We start from the raw sequence: 19869 nt of genomic DNA on the forward strand, positions 1-19869 counted from the left end.
ATGATAGATTTTGAAACATTCTGAGTTTGAGGAGTTTATGCTCCTTAGTCAAATATTAGATTCTTATATGGTCAAACAGGGAGGATTAGCAACTATGCCTATTGTAAGAATATTGAGAATGAAGTAGAAACATATAGGATCATAATGGTCAAGTAATTAATGACGGTTACATTCTATTTGTCAGTCAAATCATTTGAAACGAACAAAGTCATTTTGGTTTGTGTTATAATGTAATAAACTATTGATTACAGTGGATTTTTACAGGGAATCTTTTAAGCATTGGTCTTTACACCTGGCAGGAAGGAAGTCATAAAGGCATAAAGTGAGTTGTAACTGTTGTGCTTGACATATTTAAGTTTGTACATGGAATTCCTATGAGACAGTGAGATGAGGCAAGGTAACAGCACAACATGATTTGAAGAATCGCGGAGGGAGGTTGCTGGGAAAATGATGATTTTCATTTACACATTTTGCAAATCAAACTTGCATTTCTTCTGGAGTAGATCTGAAAACACATTGAGAAAACCCACTCATACCAGGTTTGTGATTTATGCAACAGTGCTGAGTGTATGACTAATGATTGCTACTTTAATTCGCTGTTTTGAGTCAGTTTTTATATGATTCTTCTTCTTCCAGTGTTCACATTTGGATGGCACATTTGCATTTAACGCAAAATCTTACATAACTGCCATACCACATGAGCAATGTTTTGTACATAGCATCTTTGTGGTACTGAGTGTGATACATGTAACAACCCCCCCCCCCCCTAAATCCAACCCATGGTAGCCACACTACGTGACCAATAGAATGTAATTGCTTGAATGGATTATACAGAAATTATACAGGAAATTCTGGAAAAAAGTGTATGTATTTTTTAAATAGAAGAATGCAGGGACTAGAGTTTTCAGAAATCAAAATGTTTCACACATGATACTCTCTTTCAGTAACACCTACCTAAAATGTTTTCAGATATTTCCGTGCAGATGTGTAGATGCAGATACCACAGTAAAACTATGGACCGGATTCACTCCAAACCTATGTGTGCACTACTCCACAGTACAAACTGCAAACAGTGATTTGTCAGTTAAATTTTTGGCCAAAAAAACCAAAGCAAATATGGGTACATGCTCAGCATAACTGTCATTATTGCTTTAAGATGTTCCTTCTTGCATACCAGGACAGCAATGACTTCTTCTGACTCCAAGCCAGAAATGGAGGCCAGTAGCACCCCACTCCAGAGCACTGAGCGTGGGCGCTTCAACATGATCATGGCCCGCAGCAATCAGGAGCACCCCACCTTCCAAGAGTCCGAGCCTTTGGACAAACCAATGTCACGGTTCCAGGAGACGGCTGGTAGAGGACAATCACTAATTGTTTGTGTGTGATCTGTAGTGAGAGGTTACTGGGTGTTACTGGATGGGTGTTGATTTGAGATCTTAATATAAGTTTGTTGGTGTACAAGGTAAACTATAAAATGTTCTGTGTGAGTCATTTGAGTATTGAGTATATTTCCTCCTATTATTCTGGTCAGTGGATCACCTTTATATGCTTACCTGGAGAGGAGGCTGCCTCTGCCTGTATCATAACATCAGCAAGTGCCAAATCAAAGGAAAAAAAAAACGTGTGTGCATATGTGATGTCTTGTAACCCAATCCTAACGCCATGTGGACATACCAGTTTTGTCAGAGTTTGAGTTTTAAAATCACCAGGCTTATCCCCTTTCCTCAGAGCCAAGTTCAAGTTCAAGTTCAAACGATTTGTAGGTAGCCCACTTTAATTTCAGACTGAGACTGAGAAAATAATAAATAGCAATTACTTTAAAGGAAAGGGATAATATATCAAATCAAATTCTTTATTTCCTTTGAGCTGAGCTTCTGTCAATTATTGTTAGAAAGTAGGAAACCTTCCACATCAGAAAAATATCCCAACATATGTTGCTGCTAAATTAGAATGTCACATCAAGACTAAAGCACAGCTGTATTGCATCACAACTGTTAGGATGAATGAGCTCCATCTATGCAGAGGGACAGTTACCGTTTTGCTCAGATTTGATGTCTTCCAAATAATCTTTGCCACTCAAGCTTTAACAAATGATTGAGGGGACAGCTGTCAGTTCTGGCACCTTCCCCAACTTTGTTTCCCTGGATGCAGCTAGAATTGCACACGTCTCCCTTGGGAAATGAAGACACCTTTTAAACAATTCTATTCATACATTGTTGCAGAGGCAAAGTCTTTAAATGTCTCTGCTGTTTTTTTCTGCAAGCCTTCCCATATACATCCTTGTGATGTCTGTTTACTGCAGTGGTGGAAAGGGTACGGGAAAATACAACTTAAGCAGAAGTAGTTAGTTGAGTATGTATTTGAGTAGAATTAAAAGTATTTCTCCAAAAAACTAGAGTAAGACTAAAAGTACCTCATTAAAAAAACACTCAAGTAGAATTGCATTTATGTTACATTTGTGAGAAACCGTAATGTGTAAATTACTCAAGTATAGCTCATTTCCTTTGTGTTCCCTGAGCTGTCCTGTGCAACATCATGTGCATTCATCTAAAAGGAAGAGTGCACGCACACAAAATGCTCAGTCATCTCACTCATGTAGCTAGCAAGCCATAATGTTTTTACTAATCTTTTGAATGTGGGGCGTGATCGTACTGTAAAATTAGTTAGGCAACATTACCACAGAATATCAAAAGATACAGTGCGTGAGCAACTAACAAGCAGAAAAAGCACTTTTTTTGTTAGTAGTTGTTGAGTTCTAATGTTTGTTAGTTAGTTAGGCTAATGTTAGTTAACCCAGCCAACACTACCCCATACTAGGCTGACATATTCAAAAAGTACCCGCTAACTAGCTAACCTTATGGTCTGATATGCTGGTAGCTGTTAACAGCTGTTTTACCTAGCTAGAGGCCATTGTCATGGTAACGCTGACTAGTCAACTGTATTTAACTAGCTTGCAACATGTCAAACAATTATTAAGAAAACTAAATGTACCTCCACATGTTTCCTGAGGTTAGAGAAAGAGTTCTGGCATGCTGTTATCTCCACTGACTTTACTTCATGTGTTCTAAGCTGGATAAGTGCAACCAGAGATGTTCATCCTCCATGTCCTCCATTAACCTAACAACCAGTCAATTATCTAGCTAACTGAATCTGTGTAAAACTCTTTAGCCAACAGGTGCAGAAAAAATCAAATAACTGTGCAGGGTTTTTGATTGACTATTGACTTGCAAGGGTGATAGCAGGTTGACTAATTTGGCCAACAGACATCTTCTGTTTGCAGCTGTTGATGTGATAAATAATGAGAAAGTACAGCATTGCTGTGGATGCACTTTGTGCAACCAAGAAAATGTAACAGACTCAGTTAGAAAAAAGAGTTATCAGGAACTTATGGCACGGATTGGATTGGACAGCACCTCGTGGTGAGTGAGACCTGAGTGAATAAAATTAGCTAGAGAAAGATTCCACCCACAGAAGTGGAGATGTTCCAGAGCTAAGGAGAGCCCAGATATGACTGTGCATATCACAGGACTGTGTGGGTTAGAGTCACAAACAGGTGATAGAAAAAAGAGTGAACACTGAACTACACCTCGGATCTCATGATGGATGTGTACTGTTTAACGGTTACTTTTGGAGGTGCCAAAGGATTTCCGGCTTTAACTCTTGCCGAATTCCAGCTCCCTGTTCTACATCAATCCTTTATGAATCTTGTCCCTAAAGACTCAGGCCTCTTTTAATGCACAATATCATAACACGTTGCTAATTTTCTTCTTACCACATTATTGGTTTAAACATAGATTCTCTTTAATCCCCATTTGATTTCAGACCTAAATATTGAAGATGTGGACACACTCAATGGAAGGAACAGGAGCGAGCACAAAACCAATTTGATCAAGGACCCATACCTGGTTGTGCGCAGGGGCCAGCCATTCTGGATTGATATCACCTTCAACAAGAACGTGAGCAATCTGCAGGATTTTTTCTATCTGAAGTTTGAAATAGGTGAGCCAGTGTTCTCTCCTCTCCGTATGTTCTCTGTGGCTGAAGAGTTCCCATGTGTCTCATTGGTGGGGTGATACAGGCCTCCCATTTTGAAATGAAGATGTTTAAACAATGCGCAGCAGGATGAATGGTTATAGTAGTTACGTAAAATTCATTGAAATCATTTTGGATTTACACCAAATGGCAAACCAATGCACAGAGTGGCCGTTTACATGCTCCATTTGACTGGGTCATTAAGTTTGGTAAATTACCCACACATTGCTGAATGAGCACATTTTCTTTCAACAAAAGAGTTGAAGTTTGTGGCAATTCAGTTTTGTGGTAATTCAGATTTGTCATATGCTACATTCTTATACAGTAAGTCAATATTTTGTTTTTGTTTGAAGGAAGCCAAAAGATCTAAAAATATCATTCATTTGTATGGAAGCTGAGAATGGCCGTGCTTGCAATTACTTTTTTAATGCCGTTATCTCAGGATCACAAGTTAATTATTTTGTTATCTTGAGATAACAAAGATCGTTTTCCTGAGATAACGGGGTTAATTTATCTCATTATCTCGAGATAACAAAGCTTGTTTTCTCAAGATAACGAGATAATTTATCACGAGAAAACAACCTTTGTTTTCTCGAGATCACAGGATAATTACGGAAAACTTGAAAATGAGTGTCTGGTTCATTTGATCAGCATTTCCCAAATCTTCCCAAATTCCCAGCGATCTTGAAGGCTGAAATCAGGTGTGATCAAATGCACTGTTTCCCAAACCTCTACCTGGAGGACCCCTTGTCCTGCATGTTTTAGATCTCTCCCTGCTCCAACACAGCTGATTTAAATGATCAGTTTGTTATTAAGCAGCTTCAGGAGTTCATAACGAGTTGTGTTTCATTGAGCCATGTTTCATAAATAGAGCTAGCTACCTAGCTGGCTTTGTTTCCTGTGTGTAATATTGCTTACCTGCATGTACAGCTGGCTTTCCAGCAAGACAAGAACAGTCGTGTTCAACGCTTCTAAAAAATCATTAGTTACCGCATTTACTAGAGTTACTTTTATTTCTGAACTTCATATCATTTTTCATGTGCTGGATACACACACCACTGTGCAGAAAGTTACAAAAATCCAATTATGGATTTTGTGCCAGTTTTTAACTGCACAAACAAGGGTAAAAATAATGCAAGAGGCACAAAATTGCAAATGTTTATGTTTAAATATCAGTTATTACTGCCAAACAACATGATGCCTGAATAACCACACAGAAAAGGAGAGAAAGAGGTATAAAAAAGGAAAAAATGGTACTGGAAGCTTCCTAGCTAGTAGTTACGGGGAAAGGAGCAATGTTTTGGTCTTTGAATGCCTTCATTCTTCCCCTGGCAGATGTATATCCTCAAGCATTGTTTAAACCTTTGAGTGCATATAGACTTTAGGGAGCAGATATTTTTCAACACTCAACATACAAGATAGATGATACAAGTGATGCCTGTCACAAAAGTAAAAAAAAAAAGTATGAATACCTTCTCCGTTGCAGAGCTGAAATCAAACAAAATCACAGTATATGAACACAATCATTTTGGTTGCTCTAATTTATTTCAGAATGATTTCAAATTTCAAGTGATTTACAAAAAAAATAACAAAGTGACACGGTCATCTAGGACTATTGTTTATATCACTATGTGAAATTAAAATGAAAATTGTGTGTAGAAACCTTTGTGTGGAGATAAATGCCATGGCTTGGACAGCACAATAGTTATGTTTGCCAGGAGGCTGCAATAATCATGTAATGAGTCTGAATGGACAGTGGGATAATGCCTCAGAAATGAGCCGCATGAATAATTGAAGCCACAATCTCATTGTTGCTACTTTTAATTCGCAATTTCTCTTCCGTCAAAAAAGGGAAGAGAGGCTTACTCATTATAATCTGCATCTCTGCCATCTGAGCAGCGTTATTCCTGAGATTCAGTCACTGCATTGGCATGGCTCAGCAACTGTCCTTCACTCTGCATTGTAATTGCTGAAGAGGAAATGAGGCCATTTTTAAAATGAGAGTGTTTTTTTCATGTTGATATGATGGTAAAAACAGGTCTGTAAATGTGCAGCCTCGTGACCTTATGAGTTGTCCGCAAACTGCAGAATGTTCTTGTTTGTCAGTCCTGCATGTTCACAACATGAAGTTTGTTCCATATTTTTGGTGCATTCAGTCAGGTTTTTGTTGACAAGTGTTCACATGTCATTTGTTGTAATGAAAATGAACAGTACAAATGATGTGGCATAAGTGGTTCAGATGAGCAATGGAATTTGCAAGTCTTTTCTGAGATGGCATCAATCCTTAAGGTTTTTGCAGGTATGGCTAATACCTTAAAAATGAGCTGGTGGTCCCAAATATCATATATGTGTCATAGATTCATGGCCTTGAGTGCTCAGAAATGATCCCAGCATGTAGTGACCCACACCCACATACAAATAAAGACAACACACCCTGCACCTGCCTCTTACCTAAAAAATAATGTGCGTTTGTAATATAGATTTAATATTTTGTTGCACACTCTGTTTCACACATTTGTATGAAACACCCATTCCTCTAAACAGTGTATCTTGTGAATCTCATAGTATGGGATATGACAGGATAAAAAAAACACCTGCAAGTACCATAATTAACAGGGATGAATAGGACTGCTATTTTGTCCTCTTTTGTATCCACAAGGTGTCAATCCTCAAACCAGCACAGGCACCAAAGTCGTGCTCCCATCCGACCAGGGGCAGATGTTGCAGTGGGATATGCAGGTGTTGACGTCCTCAGGCTTCAAGGTCTCTGTGACCATCACCCCACCATCAGACTGCATTGTGGGAAGGTTCCAGATGACCGCTGGGGTCCCGGTTTACTCAAGGATCAAGTGGATTTCTTCAACCATAAAGGACGTCTACATCTTGTTCAACCCATGGCTACTAAGTGAGAATAATCAGTACTTTTTTATCACTTGTGAAGGCGCAGCCTCATGCATAAATGAATGAATTCTACGTATTCCGTGACTGAGGCTCCGTGGTCACATCTAAGATGTTCGGGTATTTCTTCTGTTAGCTGTTTTACATATTTATACGCATTTTAGCAGCTAGGGAATTAATACATAAAGAATAGGTCTTAGACAAGATAAGCGAAACAAATTTCAAACACATGATCACATTGCACAGTACTTTTTTGCAGCCACTACTTGAACGTGAGCACGGCGTGTTCTTTCTGCCCTCATCTCCTGTTGACCCATAGTGTAGCGATACCATCCTGTCAGAATTTCCTCACTTTTATTTATTCATTTGTTTATTTGTAGAAGACACTGTGTACATGCCCAATGAAAATGAGAGACAGGAGTATGTCCTGAACCAGAGGGGGATCATTTATAATGGGAATCCCAACAAACCAGTTGGAAGACCTTGGAATTTCGGACAGGTAATGGCATGCTACCAGTTTACCCAAGGCCATCACTTGCGTATTCCACCTCACATTATGCCATATATTAATATATTATACATTATATTGTGTCCTGCATTATATCCTGTATATTATGTTGTGTATTACTCTTTCTATTATTCTACATATTACAACTTATGTTAGGTCATATATTACACCACAGATTGCACTATATATTACACCTTATATTAAGACGAATATTACACCTCAGAGTAGGCTGTGTATAATACACCTTATATTTGGCAGTATATTAGATGTTATTTTCAGTTATTTATTACACTTCTACAGAAAATGTATCCCTCTTTGAATCCCCCTTATAACCTGTGCTCCATACAGACATGAGTCTTTCTTTGTTCAACAAACATCCCATTGACCATTTACTCATTTTATGATTATCAATAAAACCCATGTTGAGTATTAAAGGTTTATTAAGTAAACAAAGGTCTACAAATGGGATAGTAATTTACAAAAAGTCCAATTATCTGCATTGCAGTATCTACAGAATTTTATTATTTCATTTTTTTCCCTAGATGATCAATTACAGCTGCATTATTACCATTCATAAGCAATTATAAAGGCGGAAGAATTAATTCAGTGGTGATAAAGGATTTATTTCAATGGCAAACCAACAATAGTGCATTTACACTATTTTGAATTGCTTTCCATGGTATAACTGCATAGTGTTATTGCATAAATACACAGATTAATCAGATTTTTATTACATTAGTACATATCATAATTTGCATAATTTCCCTATTCACAGGGATTGCAAGAAAACACCCATTATAAATAAAGAGATGTAGATGTTTTACAAAGAAATGCTATTAACAATTTGTGTCAGCCACTCATGGAACTTAACAAAATACCATGAGCAAATTACTTTATGCCTTTTGCTTTGTTTTGCTTACTGCAATTCACTTGTATTTTAGTTAATGAAGGGTGCTCAGCTGCACAGTATTTAGGCATTTATGGTGAATGTGCTCACCAGCATTTGAGTGAATGAATGTCAACAGTGCTCATTTTATTAGAAGAGTTTGGCTGTCATTAAATAACATTAGCAGTATTGCCATTTACAGGATGATCAATTTCTCATTACATGAATGGCAACTATGTTGGCTTGGCTTCAATTGGCCCTTGGTAGCACTGTAGAACAGGTGTGAAATTTTGTGGTTGTAACAGGGGCATCACTAGCTCTGAACACAGTACAGGCCTCTGATTTGTGACAGATTAGCTTTTTCTCCAACCATCTTAATTAGCCAATTATAGGCACTTTGTTTAAACAAGCAACTTCTCTATCAGGCAGAGGACCTGCTCTTCCATCTTACTCCATTCATTTGAATAATCTGAATTCTCAGTATAACATTTGTGAAGAACAAAATCTTGTGTTATTCTGCTGTTAGGGACAGGTAATGCTTGAAATAATAGTCAAGCTACATTAACATATGTAGAAAAAATTGAAACCTAGTAATAGGCTGAGGGGTAACATCTTTTGAGCAAGGGAAATTACTATCCCAATGTTTGCAAAGACAAACGTGTCCATTGAGTTTGGGGTTCTCCTAAAAAATGCATTATTGTTATATCACATATACTGGATGATTCTGAAATTATGTTTTCTTCCTGTTGCAGTTTCAGAAAGGAATACTTGATGCCTGCCTCTACATCATGGATGTTGCCAAGATGCCCATCATCAACAGGGGAGATGCAATCAAAGTCATCCGGATGGGCTCTGCCATCGTGAGTTCACACTAGTCTTTACTGTTTGTTCTTGGTATATGATGACTCGCCTAGGAAATGCACTAAGTCAGTACTTTATTTACGTTTTTTTCCATTTTGGAATGACCACTGTTTCTCCCCTCTTTCTGCCAATTTGGAAGGTCCAATTACATTATAGACATGCCACTCTTCACCACACAAACCCCCCCCCACTAACAAGGGAGTGCACACGTAAACACATGCTCTCCTCCGACACACGTAATGCCAAGCATTGCTTCTTTATATGCCGATTGACCAGCAGGAGGTTTCTAGTGTGCAGTGAGATCCTGTGAAGTGAGTGAACCCTGTGAGTGAAGCCCAGACGTGGAAGAACAATGCCAATTTGTTCTGCCACTGTGGGCTGTTGTAAGTACAACATTTACAATAAAAATAAAGTAAAATTAAAATTATTCCACTGTTATTATTTATTCTTCACCTTTTCACTTTCATATGAATATTTACCATTATTACCAATAATGGGTCTGTGTTTGTGTTTCCCCTATGGCTGTGGTCAAGAAGCTTGCATTGAAAAAACTGTGCTTATGCTGTTACAGCAAACTATTAACCCATTGTGCAGATGTAAAACTGTGTATTTGTATTTATATGCCACGTGTTAATGCTAACGCTGTGATTTTTTTCAGTGGATTTAGTGGATTCATGCGTTGTGACGTCTGTGTCTCCAGATGAACTCGCAGGACGACCGTGGAGTGCTGGTAGGAAACTGGAGCGGAGAGTACGGCTCAGGAACTGCACCCACAGCCTGGACGGGCAGCCCGGAGATCCTGGACAAATACGTCACAAAATCTCAGCCCGTTACTTTCGCACAATGCTGGGTTTATGCTGGTGTCTTCAACACTTGTGAGTTCTGCTCTTCACACCACTTGTTTTGGTTTGTTTGAACAGAATAGATTGTAACCTTTGCATAACCCTTGAGTATGATGAGCTGTTGTTCTCAGTTTTTGAGTAAATGTGCTTACTCAATACAATGCTTCCCTTTCCATTGAAAACAATGTCAGGACATGAGATGGTGACCATAGTCAAGCTTCCATATTATTACCTTTTAGAAGATCCAATTAGATAAATAAAACACTGAAAACAGAAGATATTTCAGAGATTCCATCATCCTTGTCAAGTAATGATGAAGGCTTTCCTGATCAGGTGATTTTTTGGCTCTTAGAAAGTCTTTCACTGTCTAGCCATTGCTCCAGAACATTTTATTTGAATACACAATGCTATAATAATCTGCAGAAATGTTCACATAGCATCAAGGAAAGTTCCAGTCTTGCGTGGGTTCACAGTTTAAAGCCCATGCTTCTAGTGTGAAAAATGACTGTTTTTTGTGCAAATGTGCACACACTGCTATTTCTTCATGTTTGTTATTTGATGAGTCCATCTTCAGTGCAAGCTGACATTTAATTGATGCAATTGTTAAATGAGCTATATGTGGTATGGTACTGGTTTATGGTATTTTCCAGTGGTGCATAACCAAATTGCTTTAAGGGAATACATGCTTTCACTTTATGGACTTGGTCTGCTGACAACTGGCCCTGTACAGTGGTTTAAATATTGAGAGTGATTTGTATCTCCCACATGTCCCTTTTACGATGTATAAAAATTTTAGTTTTAGTTAAGGGCATGTCATTTTTGAAGGGGGTGGAGCCCTGGGGCCAGGGTATTTCCCCAGAGTAACCAGCTTCATCCAGATAAAAAAAAAAAAAAGATCAGACTCCTTAAAAAGAAATGTTACAACATTGTTGAAGATTTAAGACTCACTAATCAGCATCTTGCTTTCACAACATACAACATAATAAAGAGTTGTAGGAATGGGAGTATTATACAAAGACAATCAGGTGAAATTAGCTTTACTGCAAAATTGTTAGCGCTTTCTTAATCTGCTTTATGTGAAATGTTCCTAATTCAGTGTTTTTGGTTGTCTTCTATAGTTCTGCGCTGTTTGGGAATTCCAGCCAGGGTTGTTTCCAACTTTCGGTCTGCCCATGACAATGATGGAAACTTAAAAATCGATGTCATCCTAACATCTGAACTGGAGCTGGACACAAAAAATACAAAGGACTCACTGTGGTATATCTTTATTGTACTGATCATTTTGCCAGTGACAAAATTGGGTGTGGGTGTTTATGGATGCCTCATGCATGTGTCATTAATGATGAAAATAATTTGGAGTTTAGAGAGTATATGACTGATCTTATAGAGATAATAATTTGTAAAAACAGACATTTACAAAGTAAATTGCAAGCAGTGCTACATTAGAGTCATTCTGTTAGCTATGTCTTGGTATAAAATGTGGACATGCATACTATTGTTGGGCAGTTATGCATCTACTGTATTTATACATCAAATGCAATCAATGCTATTACTGTTGTTGCTGTTAAAGTTGAGAAGTGTCAGTGATAAAACTTAGTTTCATTCTCCTGTGCATCGTGAGTTGTAAGGTCGTTTTAACAGAACAGACATTTGGAAAAAGGAAAAAAAAAAAAACATTGAAGAGTTTACAGAATGATAAATATTGGGCATTGATCACACTTTAGCGGCAAGAGATACAAATTCAGAAACTGATCCAAAATCAAAAGGTGAGGTTTGTCTAAATCCTCACCAGCTCTGCTGGAGCAAGTGCGAATGTAGATGTATCAGAAAGCCAAGGGAAGAGCAAGACCCTGGCAGCGCACCTAAGAGGCCCACAGTATTTCAGTTAACGGTTTTGCATGTTGCAGAGCAGCATCAACAGCTTGATCAAGCAGACAAATAACAGTGGTACTGGGTTCAACTAGTTAGCTAAGTACCAAGGTAAAATTGCATATCAAGATATCCGGGTGAGCTTCAGAAGATTCGAAACCTAAGAACCCTATGGTCACTGAGTGTTTTATCTGCCTCTCTGGTGTTCCATGCACATTTTAGACCTGAGGTATGGATTCTGTCTCTGTAGGAACTACCACTGCTGGAATGAATGTTACTTGGTTAGAACTGACCTGCCTATTGGCTTTGGTGGCTGGCAAGTTGTGGACTCCACCCCCCAGGAGACCAGCGATGGTGAGGCTTAAGTCCACACATTAATTAACAATATTAAGCTTAATTATTTTATGCTATTCACATCTGTATGCATCATGCAGTTTCGTTCAAGAAGGTCTGGGTTCTACAACTCAAATGCGGTTCTTATCAAATGTGTAAAGTAAGACTTGGACTTTCAACATGGACATAGGCGTCATTTACGCTGGGGACATATCCCCACCACTTTATGTTGTGGCCCATTTCGTCCCCACCACTTTTTGAAAGCCTTTAGTTAGTTGAACATGTTGAACCCCTCGTTGTCCTCAGCACTTTTCAAAACAAACTGACGCCCATGAACATGGAGATATATTAAAAGCCTTACTGAATACTTGCCAAGTTACTTTGAGCTCAGTTTGAACACTGCCTCTCCGAAAAAGGAGCTCTGCTAGACCAGAGTGCTGTGGTAAATAGGAGGTCAATGGACAAGATGATTATCACTCTCATTTAGCAAACTTATACCCAGACCGAATTACAAAGTACATGGAATAAACTGATGTGAAAAGTTGCACAAACAGGATACCACTAACCTCACATGAAGAAGCATCAATGCCAAATGACAACATAATTATTTCTATTAGATATTTATCTGACCGTGTGAACTCATAAAGACCATGAAGTTTGAAAAATTCGGGTCACTCAAAGGGTTACAAGAATGGTTAATTAGAACAATCCAAACAGGTATTTAGACTACCATCTGAGATGTCCACAGATATCTGGCTACTTAGACAAACATTCATCACTAATTGCCTTGTCAAAAATGGGGACTGTCTTAAGCAATCGCAGTCAGGGAAATCTGGGCAGTAGAGGACACTGACGTAGCAGATCTATCTTGATTCGTACATTTAAATGTGTGTTTGAAAGGTTTATTCTTCTTTTTCCACAGGGATGTACAGATGTGGCCCTGCATCTGTAATTGCGATAAAACATGGCCTGATATGTTACCCTTTTGATGCAAAATTTATTTACGCAGAGGTAATTAGTGTGATTTATGACACAGTCCGCTGTTCCTATATGTCTCTGTGACCTGAGATAAAACACAGAAAATGTTTCATCTCATTATACAAGCTGGACAAAGTTTAATGCAGGAGTAAATGGGATTTCTTCTAGTCCTAGAGGTCATCATATTTTTTACTCTCCTTGTTCTTGCCGAATATTGAAAATGAAGTATTACTTTACTGATGTCACAACTGGATCTGCATCATGCACAAACAATATTTAAAGAGTTCATTGACAAACATATCCATTTGTGTTATTCGGCAGCCTTTAATAATGTAACATGTATGTAACTTACTACTACTTATCAGCACTGCTAGTGTTTGGTATGCATGGTAAATGCTTGCAAAAATGAGAAGCCTGCAATTATTTTACTTGTAGTAGTTGTTGGCCAGTTGTTGGCTACTCACTAACGAATGTCTGTGTTTTCTCCAGCTGAACAGTGACATTGTTTTTCGCATGACGCTGATGAATGGAAGGCTGAAGACAGTGTTCGTGGACAGGTCTACGGTGGGCAAGATGGTATTGACCAAAGCAGTTGGTCACAATGGGCAGGAAGACATCACTCACTGGTACAAATTTCCAGAGGGTAGGTGAGAAGGGCTGGCACCTTCGCAAGGGGTTCAAGGCATGGGAGCACAATCTAAAAGGCAATTTTAAGGAGCAGGTCTGCAAACCAACTCATGCAATGTAAAAGTTATATTCCCTCCCACTGGAGGGTCCAACAAACTAGGTCATGCATTTTAATGCATTATCTGCTTTTTACAGAAACACAATTTGAGTGCTGTAAAAGACAAAGAGTTGGCTTGCTGAGTAATGGTCTGCTACTTTGCCCATACTGCAGCAATAATCAGCCCACAAGGGTAGACTATGTCTACAGTGTGTATACAGTCATGGGGAAGCCAAGAAGGGTGATGAGGCATGTGTTCCTTTGTACTGATCACTGAGTTTAGTGCTGTCTAAGCACATGTCAATGAAATTCAGTTAGCTGAATAAACTTGGATCTGTTTGCTAACCAGTAAATCTTTCTAGTAAATTCCTTCATGACCTGCCTGCGTGAAGATTCATTAACTTTAGTTTATCATCTTTCCCAATAACATCATTTCCTACTTCTCCCTCTTTATTGCATTGTGAAGTGACCAGACTGTGCGCTCTAATTGTGTCTCCGCTGATTGCTCCTAACAAACTGGTATGCGCGTCTCTTCAAACACTAGTAAAGGCGATAAGGTCTTTCACACTGAAGATCCATGCAGTGATCTTAGAGGGGCTTCTAAATGAGGCAATTTAAGGCAGTAGATTAAAGAATGCTCAGCTTGGCCTACTTCTGAGGAATTAACAAAGAGGCGCCAGAGGGTGATCTGGAATGTTGACGGGAAGTTGATTCAACCCGTTATTGTCAGTTGGTCCAGTGGGACAGTCGCTGACATGTTTTATTTGTTGCACTTTCCACTCTCCAGTCGGTACATGTGTTATTAGATGATTTCCATCTACTTTGTGCATTTGCAGCAAAAGCAGAGGTATTCCAAATATACATTTGTCTTTTCTTGTGTGATGGCCCCATTGATTAATAACATGAGATCATGTGCCATATTTGCCTCTGGCCCTTACACTACTCATTGGTTGGCATGATCATTTGCTTTCTTAGATGTGACTGCATGGCTCTTTAGTCAAGTGTATCCGGCCCCTTTGCTCCCAGACACTAAACAACTGATGTTTTGACAATTTTTCATCCTGGTTTTCAACCTTACTCACCTTTTAGGTGAAGCACCTTGTTCGTGTTTACAAAAAAAAAGTTGCCCGACAAAGATTTTGACACGCCCCTCGTGGCATTTCTGCTGTTGTCATGCTGCCGCCGAACCGTTGCAATGCAATCTGACTGGTGTGGCCCCCCGCTCAGGCACGCTGGAGGAGCGCATGGCTGTGAAGAACGCCGAGCAGTACGGGTGCATACGCAGCGGGACGTCCTTCTCTGACGTGGACGTGGAGCTGGACATGCACGTGCCAGACGTGGGGCTGGGCGATGACTTCCAGGTGACCCTGCACCTGAGAAACACGAGCAGGTCCCGTCGCATTGTGGACCTCTACCTCAGCGGCAACGTGGTGTACTACACCGGCGTCCACAGCTCTCAGTTCAAGTTCCAGCCCTTGCAGGGCACACTGGACCCCTGGAAAAGTGAGTCTCAGCACTGATCCCCCCCACTTAAACAAGTCTACACAGTATGCCAGGAGGCTAATTAACTGGAAGTTTACTGAATCCTTTTCAAAGTCAAGAGGTACACAGAAACACCCCCTGTGATTTTGTTTGCCATGATGTCTGGAAATGAAGCATTCATGTTTCTTCGTACTAAAACACTGGGTCCCTTTTGCAAAGATGAGGTAGTTTGGTTTTTGTGTTTGGATTTTAATTGCATGAGATACACATCATGACATAAGTCATGTGATCCAGGATGAAGATGCACCACTTGATAAAATATAAAGTATCATACCCTTTCATATGTGCACGTCTACTTATCTGTTTATATCTCTCTGTCTCTCTCTCTCTCTCTCTCTCTCTCTCTCTCTCTCTCTCTCTTTCTCTCTCTCTCTCTCTCTCACCCACAGGAATAGTTACAATATAGGTTAGATATTAAGACTTGCTCCTGCTGAAGCTCCTGCTTTTCACTTGTCATGTACAGTGTACCAATAGTAAAACTTTAACAAGCTTATTCATCTATACTATAGTGTAATGGTGGAGTTATTTCTGCATGCTATGAAGCACTGTGTGTAGGTGATGTTTCTCAACACCTCTCTGCACTGATAGGAAATGTCACTGTACCAGTTCCGAGGGTCTCTCACTGTCTCTGTCTCGCTTATGTCACGCTTGGTGTTACAGCCGAAGTGGCGACCGTGAACGTGCACGCTTACGAATACATGAGCAAGATTGTGGAGCAAAGAGTACTTCACTTCATTGTCATTGGGCGCATCAACGAGACCGAGCGGATCCTTGCTACCACACAAATGGTCACTCTGCTGGCCCCCAAGCTCAGCATCACGGTGACAAAAACGGCTTTCATTCACATCCTGCTCAGTGTCTTGTTACGTGTTGTAATTGCGGGTTACATCCATTAGGTACATTCCACAGGCTTGTACATAATACACCTGCACGTCATTTTCAGGCTCCCATTTAAGTTATAACCTTCTACGAATTGTTTATTGAAACTATATGTACCACGGCAAAACATCATGTCTTCATGAGAGAATATGCAGATGAGTTGAGCCGAATTGTACCAGAAAGCCAGAGGAGCACCTTATGTCTTTGTACCTACCTGCATTTCAGGAGTCCTGGCCACCACACTGTTTTTCCAGTTGTAGAGACAATTTACAGGGCATAGGTAGGGCTTACTCCACAGCACGCTGAGCACACTTACACCACAGTTAGCTAGCACAAGTAGCATATTCCACAGTTCCTGTTCATCTTCATGTCGCTCATCACAGTGTGGGTTTGCTTGTTCTTCTGGTTGCTTCACATTGTTTCCATTCACCCTGTAGGTGGCCGGGAACCACGTGGTTGGCGAGAGCCTTAATGTCACGGTTGAGTTCACCAACACCATACGATTTGATTTGGTGAATGTAACAATACGTATGGAGATATCAGGGCACATGGTGTTCAGTCCTAAAAGATACAGGTAACAAACGTTGTGACGAAAATATCAGCCTTGTTTTGTTTCTTGTTTTTCTGTATTTGTTTCACAATTTCTCGAAATGCATTGTAAATGCATTGCAATAGAGGATAAGTGTGGATAATAACAACAAAAAAGAAAAAAAAGAATCATAATAACCAAGTCCCTATGTACCAAGCTAGCTGGTTGGCCCAGTTAACTTGTTTGCTGAGGTTTTAATGACTGAGTCACTTCAACAAGATTGGGTAATCAAAAGCAAGTGCCTCCAATATGACATCCAAACAGCTTGGCCTTTAGTGGAACTGGAATGATAGCAAACAGGAACTGAACCCCCTAGCACAATGCTCTGATGAATGCACCCCACTGCTACCCTGTTCATTGCAGCTGGTCACAGTGATTTATGTGTCTTTGCACTGTGCAGGTTGATCACCAGGGGCTCCACTGTGAAGTGGTCTGAGTACTACGTCCCACAGGCTGTCATGCACACTAGTGTGATGGCCAGCCTGGAGTGTGCTACACTGAGGCAGGTGTATGGCGAGGTGGAACTCGTCGTCACTGACCATTAACACCGAGGCCCAACAAGACGCCCCGACACTCTCCCTCCACACCCAGAGTGAACAACGAGTGTCCCAGGGTCCTTTCTGTCTGCAGCATTGTGGCATTTATGCTTGCTACATATGTAGCTCCGATCACATTATCCACACCAGTCCATGGCATTATCTGACGGTGTAAAAAATTTGTGCATTTCAGTGCATTTCTGCAAGTCTGGGTAGGCTGAAATCTGCTTCAAATCTTTGTTTTTTGTGGATATATCAAATATATTATGGCTTCTTTTCCACATTTCAGGTATAGCTGCTGGGCTTTACAAATACTTTACAAAAATCAGCCAATTATTGCATTTGATTGAAAAGTCTGAGAAAAAATGAATATGAATAATATTCCTCTGTTTTGACATGTTTCTTTGAGTGATTACATTCACAACATGGTATTCAAAAAGAATAATCATAGCTGATTGAGATAATCTTTTTTGATGATTGGTGGCTTTGCTGCACTTTATTATTATGGATCACTCATGATTTTATTTGATTGACTTCATTTAGATCTGTGATTTTTTTTTCTACTGAATCAGGGTTCAAGGTTTCCTCTCCAAACTTGGTTTGTCATTGAACTTACCGTTATAACACTGATGATCCTGCCCATTGTTTTTGATCGTTTTAAAGTGACAATAAAAATCAAAGTGAAACTCAACTCCATATGGTTTCTAAATATATACAACTACAGACATATCCCCCTCCATGCACACACAGACACACTTATGCTTGGTCCATTAGAAGAAAAAAGACTTCCCAAAAACATATTAACTGGATTGATTTGTCTCTCACTCCTGATTGAATCCCCATATCTCCTCTTGGTCAGTGGAGCTGAAGCAATAGCCATTTCTCTGCAGAGGCATAGTATGTTTACCTGAAGCTTTCTCTCAATACATTACGCTGTGAATCCCTTTATCCCAACTCATTCTGCTCTTGGCTAATGTGCTAATGTCAACAGGCTTTGGAAAACCTTCAGAATAATACAACTGAGGAGAACGCACAGCTACTGAACAGCCTTTAGATCGCAGGGCATCATGTCTGCAATTGCAATTAATAAGGAGCACCGTGTCACCATCAACACTGATGCCCTTCCACTACCCACACCCCTTACAATGTGCCACTCAGTGTACCTCAAAATAAAAAACAAAATGTGACACTGTTGTGTTTTACGTTATGTTCATGGTGAAAAAATATCTCATTAAAAATGTATAGGCAAGAGGGCCAAATGCTAAATGAATAATTGATGGTCCCAAGGTGCAAAGAAAGAAAAAGTCAATTCAGCTTTTAGGGGCAATGAATAAAAACAGAATGCCAAAACAATAAATTAGGCTGTTGAACTTTACAGAGACAATTTAAACCCCTATGTGTACAGTGAAAATATACACTGCAGGTTTGTAGGGTAATATAGGGACTTGAAGTCACAGCTAAATTAGCTAAGGTTTGATGGCGAATCTGTCCTGTGGTCTAGAAGTTCTATAAAAGAATACAAAACGCAGCATGCAACTTCATTACCATTAATGCACCTGGTTCTGAGGTAACTTCATGGATCAAGTAAATTATGTGCTACTATCAAAATCAGTGTCATCTCCATCAGAATCAGAATCATCAGAATCTCGATTCTGTGCAATGCAAAAAAATCCCAGAATCCCCAAGACACATTTTTTTCATTGTAAGCTGGACACATTTACAGTATATACACACACAAGCATGCACATATACACATGTGGCATAGGCCATGATCCATCTATTTGGAAGCATCTCAGTTTTAGTATTTATTCACAGCTGTACAAGCGAAATAGTGACAAAGTATGTGCACATTAATTAAAGAAAGAAAGGTGCTGGTAAAAGTATAATTACTTTGTCATCATCATCATAATCATCAATGCAGGAGTGCTGGGCTGCCAGGGCCGTCATCCTTCCCTACAAGACATCAGTGGAGGATACTCACAAGAGGCAAAGTGCCCAGCACATCTGGTTACCATTACTAGGCTTAAAGACAAGCCACTTAAATGGATGAACCAGCTTTGAATAGAAGCAGAGCTCAACCCTGCCCGTGTCATGAGCCTACAATGACTGGGAGGATAGGTGTAGGTAGGTTATCCAAGGGTCTGTCCGTTGTAAGGTAACGGTTTGGGTCGATTGGGATGCCTTTATACTGTCTCTCCTCTGAGTCGTGTGCGAGCTTGGCCTGGGGAATAGGGTACAAAAGAAGTGGCCCTTGGCAGCACGTGTTTCTGAGGAGAGCACGTGCTTGCTTGCATGCGTCATGATTGATAGCAGAAGTTGTGTGGCAATGAGCAGCATGATACAGTTGGGCATTCCAAACTGGGAGAAAAGGGAGAAAAACTGTTTGGCACTC

At 39.8% G+C, this 19869-nt stretch overlaps 1 protein-coding gene across 1 annotated transcript; it reads left to right on the forward strand.

Moving 5' to 3' along the window:
• The first annotated feature begins 1184 nt into the window (after positions 1-1184).
• Positions 1185-17486, forward strand: LOC118795358 (coagulation factor XIII A chain-like). The gene is made up of 14 exons (XM_036553790.1): positions 1185-1353; positions 3823-3999; positions 6692-6937; positions 7311-7429; positions 9077-9184; positions 9886-10060; positions 11146-11284; positions 12147-12250; positions 13152-13240; positions 13697-13850; positions 15159-15434; positions 16134-16294; positions 16790-16926; positions 17342-17486. The coding sequence occupies exons 1-14, from the start codon at positions 1185-1187 to the stop codon at positions 17484-17486; spliced, it is 2199 nt and encodes a 732-aa protein (XP_036409683.1).
• Positions 17487-19869: the final 2383 nt, after the last annotated feature.

This window comes from Megalops cyprinoides, chromosome 2 (assembly GCF_013368585.1).
Source record: "Megalops cyprinoides isolate fMegCyp1 chromosome 2, fMegCyp1.pri, whole genome shotgun sequence".
In the NCBI taxonomy this organism is placed as follows: domain Eukaryota; kingdom Metazoa; phylum Chordata; class Actinopteri; order Elopiformes; family Megalopidae; genus Megalops; species Megalops cyprinoides.